The sequence below is a fragment of the Mastigoproctus giganteus genome, chromosome 4, assembly GCF_048544385.1.
Source record: "Mastigoproctus giganteus isolate SK-2022 chromosome 4, ASM4854438v1, whole genome shotgun sequence".
NCBI lineage: Eukaryota > Metazoa > Arthropoda > Arachnida > Uropygi > Thelyphonidae > Mastigoproctus > Mastigoproctus giganteus.
In genome coordinates, this window is record NC_143578.1 from 182,766,450 (window position 1) to 182,783,275 (window position 16,826).

At 35.6% G+C, this 16,826-nt stretch overlaps 1 protein-coding gene across 3 annotated transcripts in view; it reads right to left on the reverse strand.

The window, feature by feature from the left end:
• The window catches only part of LOC150087235 (ras-specific guanine nucleotide-releasing factor RalGPS1-like), a 419,169-nt gene that overhangs the window by 97,993 nt on the left and 304,350 nt on the right, over positions 1 to 16,826 (reverse strand). For all 3 annotated transcript variants that reach the window (XM_090371091.1, XM_090371092.1, XM_090371090.1), the window contains exon 10: positions 10,526 to 10,735. In XM_090371091.1, coding sequence (XP_090227217.1) covers positions 10,526 to 10,735 — 210 coding nt within the window. The remainder of the gene's footprint in view (positions 1 to 10,525; positions 10,736 to 16,826) is intronic.

Genomic DNA, 16,826 nt, shown 5'->3' on the forward strand with positions numbered 1-16,826 from the left:
CTCTAATTAATCTTGAGGTATAAAATTTAGAGTTAGCAAGCTGAAAGCAAAAGTTAGAGAAAAAGAGCATCTAATAAAGGTATCATTAGTACTATTAGTTCGCAAGACGAAAGCCAAAGGCAGAGAAAAATAGCATCTAATAAAATACTACTAGTACCTTATTAGAAGCTAGTTTTCTTTGTCTTTGCCCTTCAGCTTGCTAACTCTAAATTTTATACCTCAAGATCTATTAGAGTAATTCAAGAGGAATTGAGCTATTGCTACCCTTACTCTTATTTTCTTTTCACCTTATTTCAGCATAAGGCTTTTCTTTTTCATTGGTAAATATAGACAAATGCAAAGTACTGCATACGGGTAGCAGTAACCCCAGAGAAATGTATCAACTGTGTGTTTCTCCACTCAGGGTAGTGGAGAATGAAAAACATCTGGGAGTAATTGTGCAATCAGATATTAAGTTTTCTGACAGTGCAGACAGGCTGCCAGAGCAAGTCATGGAGTCTTGTCAATGATATACAGGAATTTTTATAGCAGGGATAAGGAGATCTTTATCCCCTTATATAAGGTAATTGTCAAGCCACACTTTGAGTACTGTTTAGAGGTCTGATGGAACAAGTTCATAGATGGGAAACGAGATTGGTTAGTGGAACAAAGTGTTGCTGTTACCAAGAAAGGCTAAAGTTCTGCAAATTGCAGTGTCTGGAGACTAGGCACCTGCGAGGTGATATGATTGAGATGTATAAGACCTTGAATGGTTTGAGCAGGCTCAATGCTGATGGGATTCTTTCTCTTGCTCAGATTACAAACGTGAGGAGGCATAAACTCAAATTGAGGAAAGACATTGTAGAACAGATGTGTGGAAATTTGCCTTTAGCCAGTGGGTAATTGATTACTGGAACAAACTGCCATCTGTTGTCTTAAATAAATTCAAGGAAGAAATGGACAAATTTTTGGAGCAAATGGATGGGTGAAATGTTTTTTTTTTTTTTTTTGTTCTGGTAAATAGCCTAAATATTAGATGACAAACAGATAGCTTTTGCTAATTATTGATTAGATGTATTGAATGGTGCTAGCCCTCATCAATGTACCACTCAGTGTATCCTATTATCAATAACTGGCCTCGCTATCATTACTTTTATTTTATTTCTATTTTATTTTTCCTTTTGTTTATTATTTTATCTCTATACGTTAAAAGTTTTGCTCCTAGTGATATTTATTTGAGCCAATGGGAGAAGAGGGCAAGGCAATTACATCACTACAAATGTGCAGGTAAATAATTACATTGTTGTCTTCCATTTAAAGATAACTGCCTCCATAACGTTCAACCTCATGCACATGCTTCACTCTCTAATAGATGACCATGCCCAGCATCATTTGATGTTCCATTGTAATGTCAGCTGATGAAAGGACCTGATATAGTTTGTATATTTGTAAATACAGTAGATTCTCAATTTTTCAGGATAGATGGTAAAAATAAAATCCCGGATAACTTATTTCCCTGTTAATCCAAAAATATAGAAAAATGTTCAGCAACGTACCTAAAAAATATGGCGATGGATAAAAAAAAACTGAAAAAACGAAAAAAAAAAAAAAAAATACCTCGCATTACTTGCATGTCCAACATGATGCATGCATGGGTATAAGAACATACCTATAGGTAATGATGTATGCATGCATCGGGTGCCAAAGTCTGCCGATGGTGGTGCACAATAATTTTCACAATATATTTTTATACAAGTTTTGTTTTAACTTAAAAAGTCTACTGATATCTTCAAAACATTTTTTTTTTAACATAATACTTTATATTTTAATTTTACGAAAAAAAAAGAGAGATCAGTGAAAACCAATTCACTTAAAGAAATATGAAAATATAGAAGTTTTTTTTTTTTTTTTTTTTTTCATTTTACAACTCTTTTGAAGAATGGAACTTCAAATATTTCTTACAACCATTTTTTTGGGGAGAACGCTATCTTCTTGCTGCTCCAGGTAGTCAAGAAATGCTTCTGCATGGCTTAAACCAACACCATGGCTAATTTTTTGTGACAATATCAACTCTTCTTTCTCTTCTTCAGGTACACCATTATTATTTAGTGGTGGTGTAGTAGTTGTTACACGATGTAAAATTTCTTCATCATTTAGTACTTCATGGCCAGCTAAATGTTTGTTAGAATTAAGACAATCGTGAATTGACTGCTCATCAACATCCCCACACCCCTCATTTTGTTGCAAATTTTGTAGCATTTCTGGTACCAGATCTTCAAAGTTTTCTTCAAATCCTCCATAGTTTCCCAGTAAAATTTTAAGCCAAGACCTTTTTAAGGTTATGCTTTTTATTTATTTCCATGCTGTTTAAAACTTCATAAATTGCATCCGATAGTCAGGTTTTTCCAAAATGTCAATTGAGAGATAAATTTCTGCAATAAATTGCTTTCATTTGTTGGATGACACCCTCATCCATAGGTTGCATTAAAGCCGTCACATTGGGAAGTAAATATCTGACGAAAATATTTCAGTCTGATTTTAGAATTTCTTCATTAGAATGACTTGGTGACTTGTCTAATAGCAGGACAGTTTTCTGTGGCAAGCCCAGTGATGCCAGATGTTACCTCACTGAAGGCACAAATTTAGTTCTAAACGAACTGGAAAATATCTCCCTGTCCACCCAGGCTGACCTATAGTTGTAGTAATCGACAGGTAAATTTGATATTGAAATACTCGAGAAAGCCTGTGCTTTTTGGCCATTCCAATTACGAAAAGTTTCAAAGAATGAGACTCGGCAGCACTTGTACAGCAAAGAACTGTCAATATTTGCTTTTGCATTTTATGTCCTGGAGTTTTACCTCGGTTTTGTAAGCCAAAGTTTTTGACAGCAGACATTTCCAGTACAATCCCATTTTGTTGGTATTTTAAATTTGCTCTGGCACAAGTGCATTGGTTTCAATAAATTTTTGAAACACATGGCGAATTCTTGGGTGGCCAGTGCATCACTACTTCATTTTTCACCTTGAATGGAAATCTGACGAATGTCGTGCCTCTATTTAAACTGCATCAACCACCTAGAAGATGGTTTAAAATCGCCCTGTAGTTTTAATTTGTCGAAAAAATATTTTGCCTTTGCTGCACAAACTACCCCAGATACTGGAATGCCTTCTGCTCTTTGTTGGCTAAACCACAATGTCATTGCCTTCTTGAGGTCCTCGTATGTAGGCAGTTTCATTGTTTTTCTGTTAGTCATGCCTTGAATGCTATCAGATGTCCCAGCAAAATCTAATAGATTCCCTTTATTTTTTACGATGTTGTGTATGGTTCGGTTACCAACATTATAATGGTTCATTAAAGATTTAACGGATGCACCATCTTCAAACTTTTCAATAATTTCAAGTTTTTGTTCATTTGAAAGCACAATTCTTTTGCTTTAACCCATCATTTTCACGATCTCTAAACAAAAAATATTATACTTATTTTAAAAATATATATATTTTACTGAATCACTCCTGACTTAAATAACGAAAAATTTTTTTTTCTTTTTGCAGTACTGCAGAACACAGCAATCCACGCGACACACTAAAAGAAACTAAACATTTGGTTTTTTCTTTCTGTTTATTTAAGCGGAGAATATGAAGACAGCGGGGGTTGTGGGGTAATAGGTTCATCCCCCAATCACAACTTATAATGCTGCTTCTTGTAGGGTGTCTCCGTAGCTAGGTGGGCAAGAGCAGCAGTGCACAGCACACACTTCTTGATTAGACCAGGGTTAGAGCCCGTGACCACCAAATACGGAGGATGCGGAAAGGTCAGGGAATGACCAATGCATATCCCTCGAGCAATATGGCCTTAGTTGCTAATGCTCCTAAAAACCAAAAATAACAATAACATAGCTGCTTCTTGTCGCTTATTTATGACTTGCAAAATATCTTTTTATACCTATTCTATTTATTATTTGAATTTTATGATTTCCGGTGGATTTTTTTTTTTTTTCCCTTTCTCTCTGGAGTCTTGAAGTCTCCCTGCCAGTTAATCCGCTTCCCAGTTAATGCGATCCCAGTAAATCGAGAGTCTGCTGTATTTTAAATATTTGTATAGTTTTCAAATGGTTCAGTTAAATATTTTAGTCTTGCTCTTTTTGGATGCAACAATATTCCTCATGCATTATGGAACCTGAAGCAAAAGGCCTTTTCCTAAGTGATCTATGTAAATGCAAGTAAATAATTATATAGTGATATTTATGTAAATGAAAATGCCACGTGGTGGGGTAGCCAATGGAAGAAGAGAGATGCAGGTCACGTGGCAAACGTGGGTGGGGCAATTATGTCATCACAAATGCACAGGTAAAAACCTACACAGTTCATTTCCTGATTAGATATTGATCTGTGTGTTTCGCCAGGTGTCTTTTACGTAGAAAAGCATGTGTGGGGGTTGCTGAGCAAAACGAGCAGGGGTGAAGCCCCCTACTTATTAATTATACAGCAATACCCCACTTAGCATGGCTTCAAACAGCATAGGTTTCACTATAACACGGTTTTCAATTAAATTTAAGTTGAAAATTTACTGTACATATTAAAGCTCATTCAATAGCCTAGACTCATACTCTACATATATGCTGCGATGCCAACTGTATTGTTTCATATAAGCTGCACATATGACAGTAGTACCCTCAGGCAGTCAGTGGCAACAGTGTCCACTTTTCTTAATTCCATCCTGAGACGACATGACAGCTTTTCAAACTTTTCATTTCACAATTTATTTTTTACCCCCCTCTAAATACGATCGAAAATATATCTGCATCTTGGTTAGAAATCATTGCCAACAACATGCGTTATGTTTGGCAGCATGTTTTGCCCATTTGGCAAATGATTTCATTGGTTTTGAATCGCAAGTTCAGACAATTGCCGCAGACATTGTGAAGATCGGAAAAGACTTGGGATTCGAAACTTTGAACACTACCAATGTACATGACTGCATTGACTCACATGCAAATAACTTAGATGATGCAACTCTCCTTGAAATTGATAAGAAAAATTGCATATGAAGAAGAGGAAAACAATTCTGACATGGATAACACCGAAGTGGCACGAAAAGAATTGAAGAAAGTTTTTCAGGGCTTGGCATTGCCTGCGAGGCAATTATGAATGGAGATCCAAATGTTGGATGTAGCATCCAGATATGGCAAATTTTATAAGATGGGATTCAATGCTACAAAGACTTGTACACAGAGAAAAAGAAGAGACGACATCACCAAACTTCATTTTTGAAATACCCAAATAAACAATAAAAACTTTTTTCTCATCTCTCATGATGTTACCTTTTCATTAATAAAATTTTTGCAGTATTTTTTATTTCAAATCCTTTTAATTGGCTATCAAGGGCAAACTGTTTATAGATTTATTATAATTTGTTTATAGACTGTTTCCCTGGTACGCATTCATTTTAAACCCATTATAATTATACCTCAATCAGCACAGTTTCACATAACACGAAACAGTTTCGGTACCAATTATCGGTACTATGCGGGGTATTGCTGTATTTATTTATTTATATAGTATAATGCATTAAACCAACTCAGACTATCTTAGCCTTCATAGATTCTTTTGGCCTCATGGCTCACTTTGAATACTTTTATAGTACTGTATAGTACTTTATACACTATTATTCAATATCCTTATCTTACATACTGATGTAATTATATACATAATAATAATAATAATAATAAAAGTTGTAATGATAAAATGGAACGTCTAATAATAATATATAATAAATAATAGTGGATTATGGATCCAGGACACTGCTAGTAATAACAGAAGTGCCCAGCAACCATAATGAAATATAGAAAAATAGATTAAATAAGTGTATGAGTAGGTGCTGACCTGACAGCTGTAGCTACAACGGAAAAAATTAATTAAAAGTGCCTGAAAAATAAAAGCAGATTACCTATAAAATTGCTTGAAAAATAAAAGCAATTACCTATAAAATTATATAAATAAAATTAAATTAAAATATATAAATGGTACTTAATGCTGCAGTACCGAAAATTTTAACTATGTTTTTAAGGGTCGGCAGCCAAAACCAAAGGAAGCACAGCAATAAACAAAGTCTCTGTTTCTGTTATGATGTATACGTAGCAGCTAGAAAAAGTATACATCACAGCCAGCTCAACAGAGATCAAAAAGAAATAAAAAAACAAAATATATGTGGCTATAAAATGTTTCCTTATTCGGGAGACCCTAGTGACAAAATGGTTAGAGAGAGCACTGTGAAAATCGGTGGGTATGTCATTTAGGGTATGGGAAGCGATTTGTAGAAAGGGTGGGGGTTCAGATTTCCGCCACCAAGGGATTAGATTTTAATAACTGAACTTAGAAATCTACAGATATTACTCTATGTGCTTTCCTTCACTTGAGATGACATTCTGAAAACAGTTGGCTACATGCTGTTTAATGCTTGCTTTCAAATTGACAAGCATCTATATACTGCCACAGTAAATTCTGTCTTTCAGGTATCCCCATAGCCAGAAATCACAGACAGATCTTCTGATCGGGCAGGTCAGAACTGCGAAAAGTCTCTAGAAATGATGAAGTCATTTCCGAATGCTGAATGGAGCAGTTCCTTCACTTGTCGACTAATGTGGTGAGGGACACCATCTTGCATGAACACTACGGTCTCCAAGCATTGCCTTTCTTGCAGAGTGGGAATAATGTGATCTCTTAGAAGAGCACAGTACTGTGCACTAGTTATTGTATACCTTGGGGGGGGGGCAACGAGGTGTAGACTCTTCAAAGAAAAATGGTCCGATTATAAACTCTGCTGTGAATCTACACCATACTTTAATGTACGGACTTTGTAGTGGTCTTTCATGACAGCAGATGGACAAGAAGTTCCACCTATGTGGCAGTTTTCTGCATTTACAGTCCCATGAAGAGTGAAATGTGCCTCATCAGACCACAGGATCATTCGAGCCCATGTATCATCAAGTTTCATAAGAGCCAGAAATCGTAGAGCAGTCTATTTGTTGTTGCTGATCGTAAGACTTTAGTTCTTGCACTACGTGAATCTTGTACGGGAACCAGCATAAAATTATTTGAAGCACTTTATGCACAGTAGACCAAGGAAGGTTCAAATCTCTTGATACACTTCTATCACTAGTGACTAGTAGTGTTTCGCATTCTGACCTGGAGGCCATTGCAACTGCCACTTAATCCACTACCTCCATTCCGATACGTGGTCGTCCCCTGCCTGGAATTACACCTAAATCCCGGTCACTTGAAATTTCTTTATTAGTTTTCCAAGCCCCACTGACATCAAAAGTCCTTTAAGCAAGATATTCACGTGGTGCTGCATTTGCATTACTATTATTCTGGTAGAACAATTTTACTAAAAGAGAATGTTCCTTTTTTTGTAAGAGCCATAATGGTTATTGACAGTCGCATTGGTCTTTCTGCCTTTATCTAACAAGATGTCATTTTGCGTAAACAGCGTGTCTTGAAGTAAACGACAACTTTTACATATGTGCAGCACCGTTTTTCCCCTTGTGGCAGAAATTTGAACTAATTTTTTTTCTTCTATAATTTCTTCCCAATACTCTAAATGACATACCCACCAATTTTCAGAGTGCTAACTCTAACCGTTTTGACACTAGGGACTTCTGAATAGGGAAACTTATTTTATAACCACCTGTGTATGTGTGTGTCATATACAAAGATAACTTTGTATATGGCGTATGGACACATATCCCAATGAGCTCAAACTAGGAGAAAGAAAGAAAAAAAAAAAAACTGATACTACAGCCAATTTTCTGGATCTCAATATTACCATAAAAAACTGCAAAGCTACCATAAATCTGTACACGAAATGTGATGCATTTAATTTTAAAGTAGTCAATCTCACACAGTGGTATTCCAATATATCCAAACGACTGCATGCCAATATTATACTAGCACAATACATCAGGATAGCAACCATCTGCAGCAATAAGGAAATAACCATCAATAATACATCAGGATGCTATATAAAAAACTGATAAATAACCTTTTTCCTTCAGCATATCTCTGCTACCACTTCGGTAAAGCCCTCAGCATTGTCAAACAGAGAAAACTAATTGCCAACCATATTAATATAGATAATAAAATCAGCCATAACTGAAGTCATTACCTCTTAACTACCAGGTTTGTAAAATAATGTACGGTCCATTCCGGTTATTTGGGACACATCGGGACTAGTGCATTTTGGCCCGATTAAGCGGCTGCCCCAATTATTTGAAGTTTCGCGTAAATAGTTAAAAACACAGTGGACCCTCGCTTTACAACTGGTTCACTGTACAATCAAATCACGTTACGACGAACTCAACATAATAAAGTACCGTTCACTATACGATGTGCAGTAAGCGCCGGTCATTGTGATCACATTCTAATTAGCGAAAATTGGAGGAATATTATCCACAGGCTATAAAAGCAAAGATATATTAAGCACAAATTTACCCTTTATTACCTTACCAATTAAAAAATTAAATGATATGTGAAAATCGGAAGAATATACGTGATAATCAGAATAATTAATACGTACCATAATATGTACATACAAACTAGTTGACATTTCTGTTCACTGACATTTGTGGGTGGGGGTTAAAATTTAAAACAGTAAAAAGATAAGCAATCAATAACAAAGAACACGGCACACATAAATTGCAAGTAACACGATACGTGCAAGTGAGAACGGAGTAACAAGTTACGAAGCTTCAAAAATAGGAATGAAGAGAAGGTTCTGAAAATTATATTTTTTTATATGATTGAAGATTTCATGGAAGTGTAAACACATTTCACCATAATAACCCACAGAATTCCAGCTGTCAGTATTATCGCAAATTCAGTAAGATTGAGTTTACTGTCCATTTATGATAGATTTCACTAACAGAAAAGCCCAACAAACAGATGACTGCTAATTTATTTTTATTGTTTTATGGTTGGGACATCAAGAATTTCGACTGAACAATGTGGTACCGTCGGAGACAATCGTAGAGTAATCTCCAGTGCTGCAGTCTCCTGCCCCGATTAAACAGCATGCTGTCCCAATTAAGCGAAGTAAACCCTGGTTATTTTCTCGATTGGTTTCTGTTTTTTAAGATTTGCCCCAAATAAACAGCTGACCCAATTAACCGGTGGACCAAATAACCGGAATCCACTGTATATATAATACACTTGGCTTCTGTGGTGTCTTACAACTTAGAAAATTGTACCCACCAATTGGCCAATTACAGTGTATTAACTCTGTACATATTTATACATACTTTTAACCATTTTAGCATGTTATCATTCTTACACACACAACTGACCTTAAATACACGAGGAATGCACTCCCAGACATGAGTTCAGGGTCCTAACTACAGGAATGGGTTTGCAACCCCAAACTACCTGAGCCCATCTATTTATCTCAATCTCATTAATCTTTCAGCTTTCCTCCATTTATACATTTTCCTTCTTGTCAGCCATTAGTTTTGCGAAAGCAATATTCAGAGATGCTACTTATCTCCTTTACCCAACCTATTTTTGCCTTAAAGTTTTAGGCTCTGTTCACTGCTGCTTTGTAAGCTATTGTAAATCTTAACTATCCTGGGCAGTTTGTTCAGCATGTATTTAATTGCACTCATCATCATATACCCTTTAATCATTTCCATCATCATTCCTCAATAATTTCAACTTTACCACTTTTTTTTTTTTTTTTTATATCTAACACCAGGCACCGCTGGTGTTAGAGATAAACAAATATACATGTGGAGGGCATCTTAACTATTTTTAGTACTACAAGGTAAATGGGTAAGTCTCTCCAGTTTATTCCTATTTTTTCATTATTAATTTTTATCATTACTGCAATTTTTCTGGCTCTTTCTTGCTTCTGGAAGATCATCCACATTCTATATGCTCTACTTATAATTATAGGCATAACTTATTAGGCCCTATTCTTACCACAAAATTCAAAATCATCCATAATGTGTTCAATAGCATACAGAACATGTCAGGAACAGAAGCAAAAGCATTGCCGTCTTTCTCATAATTTCAGGGGATGATCTCTGATGAAGACATTGAAATTGTGAGTAACAGCGCAATGTGATTTTATTTTACCTCCATATTATTTTATTCACCTTATCCTGTCTTATTTTGTCATTTCAGTTTATCATATATCACTACATTTCTTATTCATTTCTTCTAGATCACTTCTCATGTATATGTTAGGTTCAATAGTAACAAACTTCTACTTCACACTTTCTATATACCACTATATATATTAAGAAATATAAGTTAAAGGAGTAAAGAGATATAAAAAGTAAAAAATATATGTAAAAGGAACAAAAGAAACCATGGTATAAAAAAAAATTACATATAAAAATATGAATAAAAATAGATATGTATACTGTTATATAATTATACAACAGTATAACCTTGGTGTCATTATCAATCACCAAAACTGCACAAAAAAATGACAATTTATAAAACATTCCAAATATATGTTGTATGGATATAATAAATTGGTATATACTTACTTCGTTCCTAAACTGTAAGCTTTCCTGTGACCAGGAACAAATTTGGCACAACCATAACCTGGCATAGATTTTGAACAGCGGGCACCAGGATATCCAAACATAGGCAGTGAATCCCTTGAGTATCCTGACAACCTTTTACCTGGGGAAAGACTTTCTCTGGATTGTGTGAGGTTGGAATGTGTATTAGGAGGCTCCAATTTTAAGGATAACCTATGAAAAATGTTGAAGGGCATAATGAAATTGTACAATAAAAATAAATATTTGCTGTTCTACACTGCAAATGACCAGATAAAAATAATTATATGGCACTTAATTGATATATATTTGTTGGAAACATTTTATTCAGATTAACTGTCAATTACAGACCATCTCTAAAACATCCAATTCAGGATTACCTGCCTACTTCAAAAATTCTATGCATTTCAGTATTCGATTTTCAAATTATTTTAATGCTCACATTCAAATATAACTTCAGAAAATTTAATAATTTGTTGGGTACTACACTCCTGTTCCACACTTATAATGAACTGAAAAAGAGCATCACAGGTATATGTGAAATATACACCTCTTGTTCTCAGATCATGTCCTTTTAGGATATAATTTGAGAACAGGAGATACCAGGTGGTATCAAAAAGTTCTTACCTAGAAATAATAGCCCTAGAAAGGTGAAACTTCACATGAACCTTAATCCTTTTCTATGTACTCTCCATGTATAGTAACACATGTCTCCCATCTATGGATAAGTTGTTTAATGCCTTGATCACAGAAGTTTGCACTTTTTACCTGTAACCACCATTCCACTTCACTGATGACTTCCCCTGACGAATCAAAGCGGCGTCCATGAAATGGTTTCTTCTTTTCTCGAAACAAGAAGAAGTCTGATGGTGCTAGGTCAGGAAAATGGGGTGGGTGCTGCAGTAGCACAAATCCAACAGTTGGCGAGAACATTGCATTCGACATTGCTTCTGAAAAGGTGTCAGAAATCTTGGAACCCATTGTGTGGAGACCTTAGACATGTACAGATATGCGTGTAAAATGCTGTGGGCAGACCCATAACTAATTCTCACTGCATTTGTCATTAAATAAATTGTCACACGTCTGTAACTCAGCATCAGCTGCTCAACCTTTGCAACCATCTCACTGTCTGTGGATCTTGATGGTCTTCCTTCTCTTGGCTCGTCAAAGACACTTGTATGACAGCACTGGAACTCCTGATTCCAATATATTACAGTGTTGTAGGATGGACAATTCTTCCCATGCACAGCTTTCATTTCTTTATCAATTTCCTGAGCTTTCTTGCCCTACAAATGCAGGAACTTGACACTCCACTTTGTCAACCATAGCGTCCTTCCTCAGATTCCGGGCTCCACCTCTGGTGTACGATCGCCTATGGGAACGAAACATCAGTAGGAATATGCCGGAAGTTATTGAATATGTAGACAACTTATCCTACATATTCAATAACTAATATTCTGGCACATTCCTAATGATGTTTTATGTAGGTCAGGGTACTAACTTTTTGATACCCCTTTGTATATATGCCAAATAAGCCTATGGTGCTATTTGTCACTTCTGCAGTTTCTTTAACGTAACTTCCAATCTGAATTCAGTCCAACTATTGGTGGAAAGACGGTTTCATTCTATTGTTTGCAATGCTAGCTTAAACTATCATTCTTATATAAGATTTGTCCTATAATTAAAGTAAGAGAGGTAATTATAAAAATAACAGATATGCATGTTGCAACTGATGAAGTGAAATGTGCAGCTCTAGTCTGCTATCCATTTCCACTATATAAGTGAAAATTGCAATCGTCATAAGCTGGAAGAAAAATAATTTTCCTGGTATCTTTATCATTGGCAGAAAGTGAAAAATTTTTTTGGAAGGGAAAACATTGAAATTGTGGGCTGGACTGGTAAAGAAGTAATAGGAGAAGGCCCAACCACTGAGAAGACTTCTGGCAATTACTGAATTTTCCTCTCATTCTACAATATTGGGTGAGAGGGGAAACTGCTGTAAAAAGATATCCTGTTGAGGCTCAAAGACAAAAAATGTTCCCTGTTCACATTGGGGATAACTGCAGACACAATGATAGGATTTGTGTGATTGGTAAAACATGGAGGAAATAAAAAAAATATTCAGCAGAAGAGGTGGTTATGGAAATCAGAGAAAGCATAAGAATCAGACAATCAGAGAAAGAATAAGATTCAAAAGATACTTGAAAGCTGGAACATGCTGTTCTCAATAGAAACTATCAAGATGATGCACTGAGTTATGTGAAATGGATGTGTTGGTAAAACACTATGTTTAAAAATTTTTATCCGTCAATTCTGAACTTTATAATGAGGTTGCAATTATAACCGTTTGAAAATAATTGGATAAAATGTCTTTTTGAAACTGTGGTATATTCCAAAAGGATCATTGTAAGCATCTCCATGTATCTGAAATAAACTAAATGACTAGTATTGATGTTGGGCCATCACCCTAATATCATTTAATACTCAGTTTCAGAAAACATATATTTCGTGAAATCAAAAGGCATTAAAAAACATATCTGTTCTCAAATATATATCTCTTCCAGCTGATAATGAATTTTGCCATGCAACCTGCCAAAATTCTTCATATGCTGGGAACACTGCACACTTTAAAGCAATATTCAATAAGTGGACGTGTTTCTGGCATAAGAAATTTACATGAGGGCAAGACAACTTCGCTTCAAAGCTGTAGTTTGGTTAACCTTCCACACATATGCAAACAACAATATTGAGAACAAAGACCAAATTTTAGGCTTTTAATTGTATTTAGCATAACAATCTTCTAAACAAGCTTCAATCTTATGGACTGCCAACTGTTTTTTGCAATTGGGTATCCGGTTTTCTCTCTGACCGCTCACAGCAGGTGATGGTAGATGGCTCTCTTCTAACTTAACTAATACTGGTGTTTTGCATGGTTCAGTTCTTTCTTCCACTGAGTGGAAATCCTATCCAATAATTTTGCTGATGATAGTACATTGCATTCCACATTCCGATTTGAAAAACCTTGCCCTGCACAAACAGCTTCAACTTCTCGAATATCCACTACCAATTCCTTAAATGCTGATCTCCAAGTAATTCTCCAATCAGGCAAAGATTTCAATCCCTCTAAAATTCAATCCTGTTTTATATCTCACAAAAGGAGTCTAATGCTCCTATGCTTATCTTTGATGACACTAAGATTTATAGACAAAATCACATAACTCTGTTAGGGATTACCCTGACTTCTAATCTCTCTTGGTACGAGCACATCATAAATATTGCTTCCTCTGCATTAAAAAAAACTGAGTTTTCTCTTTTGCTTTCAGCATTACTTTTCTTCCAGAGATAATGAAATCTTTAGAAGAAAAGTAATAGTAAAGAAAAAAAGAAAAAAAAGTAAAGAAAATAAAATTTTACACTTGTGTGAAAGATCAAATTTTTACAAGTACAAATGTTTTAAAAAAAAAAAAAAAATTTGTACTTGCTCTGCACAAATCTCAAATCCACCCTACCATGAAATATTGTTCCCACATCTGGGGTGGTTCCCACAAAACCTCTCTCAGGCAAAACATGGCAGCCAGGTTAACTTATAACCCACCTCTTACATAATCTCTCCACTCTGTCTCGAAGACAATCTATTTCTCATATTTATATTCTGTTCTATTTCATCTGAACACAGGCCACTAACAGTCAGCATCCATTTATTGTCCAACTTCAAACTCACAGAACCAATCTCTCTCTCTCTCTCTCTCTCTCTCTCTCTCTCTCTCTGTCTCCACTTTATTCACCCTCAACTTTGGTTTCTGGAACAACCATGCTTCACATGTATTTCCTGAAAATTACAATCTACAGAAATTCAAGTCTAATGTCAACAATTATCTTCTCTTCTCAACTTTCAACCCACACATGAAACTATGTATTATAAGTTCTAATATTTTTCATGTTTGAAGATTTCATAAATAAATAAAAAAAAATCCGTAAAACAGGTAAGTAAAAATGATGAAAACCTCAAGATGGTTCACAGATTGTGCTGAAGGCGCTAAGGCATTGCAAAATATTTAAAAGTGGGTCCTAAAAATGTTAAGACATTCACAAGGAAATATACTTCAAATGTAGCCATAATGAGACATAATGGATTCTCTCTTTAACTATGTAAAACGATTTTCCATAATTAACGACAGACTCTAATACATAGGAGCATTCTGTCTCTTTCAGTGAAGAAATTCAAGGTAACCCTCCACTGGCAAGGAAGGATTTAGAAATCATGTTTGTGGATCAATGATGTGCTATTTTGCAGATGAAAAAAAATTGATAGAGCATTATTGCACAACCACTTGAAATTTAATGAATGGCCATCTACAGGAAGATACACAGATTGTCGGATTATGTTAGGATAATTTTTTGTTGCATAAGAACTCAGCATCCAATAGACCACCAAATTACAACTCGCTGGAAAGTGCTGGGCTATCCATTGAACAGTCCAGACTTTTAAACATCTTGCCATCCAGCTGTCTAAGTCTGAGAAGAATTGTCAGAATGCTGCCACAGCCTGGCTTCTTATGCAATAACTATGAGTTAACACTAAGTTTAAAGCAACTAAGAACAGCAGACTTATGCAAGACTGTGATTTATCACTAATATTTAAAGCTACTAGGATTTACCCCCACTAAATGTAAGGTTGATGAACAGAACACTTGATGAACAGAAACCCAAAACTAATTTACACTAGGGGAGGGAAGTTGAAGCTGATTTAGCATTAGCATTAATAGAGGCACAGGATGCAAGAAAGCAAGCTTATGCAGCATTAGCCAAAAAAAAAAAAAAAAAAACCCTCTTCCATTTCACCCGTCCGTTCGTTCCAAATGCCTGTCCAGTCCAGCCTTCAATTTATTTAAGCTATCAACTTCCTGATGATATTTTAAGGAGTCCTTATGTACCTTGATGTAATGACTAGATTGTGGATATAGCTTAGCTTAATTTTTCAGCACTCACCTCATAGTAATCTGCTTAGTTGGTTGAAAGTTTTGCCACGTGCATAGTGGTTAAGATATTCTAATAACTTAAGGGGATTATAAATTTAAAAACTAAGTTATGGACTTTAAAAATTTTTCTAAGAAAGAAAAGTGCACCTTCCATTCTATGGTTGTTTAATTAAGATAAATTAAATGAAGTGAGATAAACGCTAATAGCGGCATACGAGCAACTTTCGAAATCATCTTCAGTTAGCTATAGTGGGGAGGGGAGAGCACGCGAGTGTGTTATATATAGGTTGGGTTCCCAAAATGCATTTCAGTGCATGTGGAATCTTAATACAGTCAGTCCTCGTATAGCACGATAGTTGTGTTCCCAGAAACCCCCGTGCAATGCAAAATCGTGCAATATAAACGACAGGCCCTATGGGAAAAATAGGGTTAGGTGCCGGCCACCCAAGATTGAACACACATTTGTAAGCAAAACATTACCAAACACAATAAATAATCATAATAAAATACTTACGTATTTTATTACGGCTATTATGTAATAAAATATTGCTAATGCTTTTGCTTCTATCGTAAGCAAACTTGTACTTGGTTTGATTTTCTATCGAAACAGATGACAGCCGTTCCATCTCTTCCAATTCTTTGTGGCTTAATCTAATGGATTTTAATAACACTTTGAGTTGTTCCTGCTATGAAAGTTGTTTTTATTTTCTCTGCATTCTTTCTAATTCTCGGCGTTGCCTCATTTAGGTCTGTAGCACGTGCAATATCACATGGTCTTTCATTTCGCTCAAAGCGTTTCACAATTTCATATTTTTTCTCTATCGACAGAGGCGGACTGGCCATAAGCCTTACCAAGGAAACGCCGGTGGGCCGGAGGCTGGTATGATTTTGGCCATAAACGCTAGTATGAGGCCACTACAGATTTTCCCGGTTAAGAATTTTTGACCCAGTCCACCTCTGTTTATCGATATTGCTTTTCTTTTTCTCTCTGAATCTGCAGTGTCTTTACCAGGACACTTCCTTTTCACACCTTAAGTATTTTTACTCATTTTTAGGGAAAAAACGCAATTACAAAATGAGGAGGCATGCTTGATCACATAAACAAAGCTGTGCGTGTGTAGCAACTGAATAAACAACACCGTAAAGGCAGAGATACACTATTAACACCTCACATTTTACTAAAGCACATTTCTAGGGATTATTACCATAAAACAATTTCCAGTTGCGTTTCTGCTTATAAACTGGTAGTAAAACTGCTTATAAACTGGAATCTTATAAACTGGTAGTAAACTTGATCTAATTGCATT